This window comes from Solanum tuberosum, unplaced genomic scaffold (genome assembly GCF_000226075.1).
Source record: "Solanum tuberosum cultivar DM 1-3 516 R44 unplaced genomic scaffold, SolTub_3.0 scf00028, whole genome shotgun sequence".
NCBI classification, from domain to species: Eukaryota; Viridiplantae; Streptophyta; class Magnoliopsida; order Solanales; family Solanaceae; genus Solanum; species Solanum tuberosum.
The window spans coordinates 2,622,924-2,625,903 of NW_006238954.1; the positions used below are offsets into that span (position 1 = coordinate 2,622,924).

General features: G+C 34.5%; 1 protein-coding gene across 2 annotated transcripts in view; it reads left to right on the forward strand.

Annotated features, from left to right (window-relative positions):
• Positions 1-1,604, forward strand: part of LOC102596715 (probable protein phosphatase 2C 10) — a 6,790-nt gene extending 5,186 nt beyond the window's left edge. For both annotated transcript variants that reach the window (XM_006341778.2, XM_006341779.2), the window contains exons 5-6: positions 863-1,017; positions 1,115-1,604. In XM_006341778.2, coding sequence (XP_006341840.1) covers positions 863-1,017; positions 1,115-1,255 — 296 coding nt within the window. In that variant the 3' untranslated portion in view covers positions 1,256-1,604. The remainder of the gene's footprint in view (positions 1-862; positions 1,018-1,114) is intronic.
• The last annotated feature ends 1,376 nt before the right edge of the window (positions 1,605-2,980 follow it).

Genomic DNA, 2,980 nt, shown 5'->3' on the forward strand with positions numbered 1-2,980 from the left:
CCACCCCCCCCCCCCCCCCCCCCGCCTTTGCAGCTAGCCTAGAGAAACGGCACACCTCTTTGGTGCCTTCTCAGTTCTCTCTATTTTGAAAAGCTAGGATTTATGTGTTGTTACCATCTGTTTGATCCACAATGTGATTGATTTTGGGCTTAACAAATTTGGATTGTTGTTTATAACAAGCCTGGTTCGCTTACAACTGATACTACGGTTACAAGCCCATTAATGAAACCCCTAGTTAGGTCAAGTTATCTTGTTGGATGGACTCCACTTGCAGTGTCTAGAAGCAGTAGGAACTAGTAGTATTGGGGAACTTGGAACACTGTTGTGTTAATTATTGATGTGATTATTTTATGAGTTTAACCAGGATAAAATGAATTTTATGCATCAAATCCTCACAAGCACATGTTTTCATGTCATTCTTAATCTAGTAGGAGTTGACAGCCTTATTAACAACATGCTATTAAGATGTGCTAGTTCATGATATTTTTATTAATCTCTGAGTTAACAATTATACATACACTCTTTAGATTTTTGTTGATTGGCGGTCCAACATTTTATGTATAAGGTGTCTCTGTTAGATCTGTTGTTGGCTATTCGTACCTCACCATGGAACCAACCTTCATTTATTTAGACAAAAATTTAAATTTGATGGGGAAAAAGTTATATAGAAGAATCTTTTTCCATGCAAGAATTTGAGGGTCTTCTTGCACCAAATAAACCTATTCTTATGTAGATTTAGAATTTACGCTGCTGTCCTCAGGGTGCCAGACTATGCAGATGTGATCTAGGCGTGAAGTGCTTCGTAATATTACTGTATTTGGAGTTTGTTTATACATGCCTATTAAAATGCATATTATCTCAGGAGATGTTGCTAGAGTGAATGGTCAACTAGCTGTATCTCGCGCTTTTGGAGACAAGAACCTGAAATCACACCTGCGCTCTGATCCTGATGTAAGAACCATCGATGTTGATGGAGATACAGATCTTCTCATCCTTGCAAGTGATGGCCTATGGAAGGTGCCCTTTGCTCCAACATTCAGTTGCTGTCTTTCCATTATTGCACAGTGTGCACTTGCTCTCTTCTTTCTTTAATTGATAATTGGTGATTCTTCAGGTAATGTCTAATCAAGAGGCAGTTGACATCGCGAAGAAGGTTAGGGACCCACAGAAGGCATCCAAGCAATTAGCCATCGAAGCGTTAACTAGAGAAAGTAAAGATGATATCTCATGCATCGTTGTCCGATTTAAGGGGTAAGTGTGCAGAAGTTAAAATACTATAGTTAATAGAGGGGTATTTGTAAGAATGAGATGCAACTCCTAGATTCATAGAAGCTTGAAATCTCCAGAATCCAGCATAAGTATTTGTATTTATACATACGATCCCTCGCCCCTTGTTTGTAATTTTCAAGTTGTTCATTCAGCTTGTGTGGTAATTATCTGTTGATTTTTTTTTCTACTTAGTAGATTAGATTCTTGAGGATTGAATTTTGTGTAATTTGCATAAAGACTTGCTTTTTGTAAGCAAAACGTTTCTTGGTGTAATCATGATAATGGTCAAGGCAAACCTATACTGTATATGTATGATTGTATATATATTCTGATGACTGTTGTTTACATAAGAAGGTTAACATTGATCGACTCAGAAAATTCTATCGATATCATATAAAATGGGACAGAGAAAGTAACATGTATCATTTGAAAATAAGAGACATGTGAGGTACTTCACCTCTCTCTTTCATCGTCATGATTGCTTGTCATCACAAAGACAGCTTCAAGTACCATAGCAGACAGCAAATTAACATTCCTGCTTTGGTACTTTAAGAGTAGTTTAGTAATTTTTGTGGAATTTCTTTGTTTTAAATTGTTTGTGGTATATTGTCTTTTACGTATTTAAAAATTGCATAAAATATTTTAAATAGCAACAATTAATAATTTAAATGTTTTAAAAACATGTAAAAAAATTGGTTGAATCTAAATTTTTTATTGATTCCACATGGATGGGACAGACGAAGAAACATGTACTATTATTTAAGAATAACATAAAAGTACAAAGGGAGCACCATATATTATATGAAAATTACATAAAAAAATATTCTAATTACAATAATTTATAGCTGAATTTCTTTAAAAGATAAATAAATGGTTGAGTCCAAAATTTTGTCAATGACATATAAGTTGAGACATGGAGAGTTGCACATTATTTGAAAATCCCATAAAAGTATAATAAATCACATTATTAATAATTTAAGATATTTAAAAACACATCAAAATTTGATTGACACTTCCTATTTGTACCACATGAATTAAGATAAGATAAATAATATTATTGGGTTTGTGTTAAGTACAAATCACATATTTAGTATATACTATGTATAAGAGGCTAGAAGCACACAGGTGTTGGTTGACATGCGTGCTTCCTAGCCAAAGATTATTTTTTTATTTTGTCTAATGTTCATGCTTTAACAACGTCATATTCGCTTGCTTTAGTTTTAATATTTTCAGCACATTCTAGAAATGCATTGAAATACAAATAAAGGATTCCATAACAGGTATTTAATTAGTCCATAATTTTAGGCACATTATTTTATAGAAAAGGTAGTTTTAAATTATCTATATAATCCTTTACTTGGTCTCAAAATAAGGGGGTGATGGATCGTTTTTATGTTTGAAAGGACTAATTTCTAAATTGGATAAAACCCTAATCCTTCTCTCCTATTTATCTCAAACTGCCACCACCATCCACCACTAGAGAACCACACTGAAACAACCATCAAACAATCCTTCATCCCCACTTCACTCCGGTGAAACCACAACAAACAACAACCAAACAACTCATTTCTTTTCCTCTTCTTCTCCAACATACCAACAACAAGAAGCCACAAACTACGGCGAACCGATGAGCTCAAAGTAGCGAATCAGATCTGACCACAAACCAAAGCGAATAAGCACCCAACAACGAAGTAAACCAACACCATCGGCG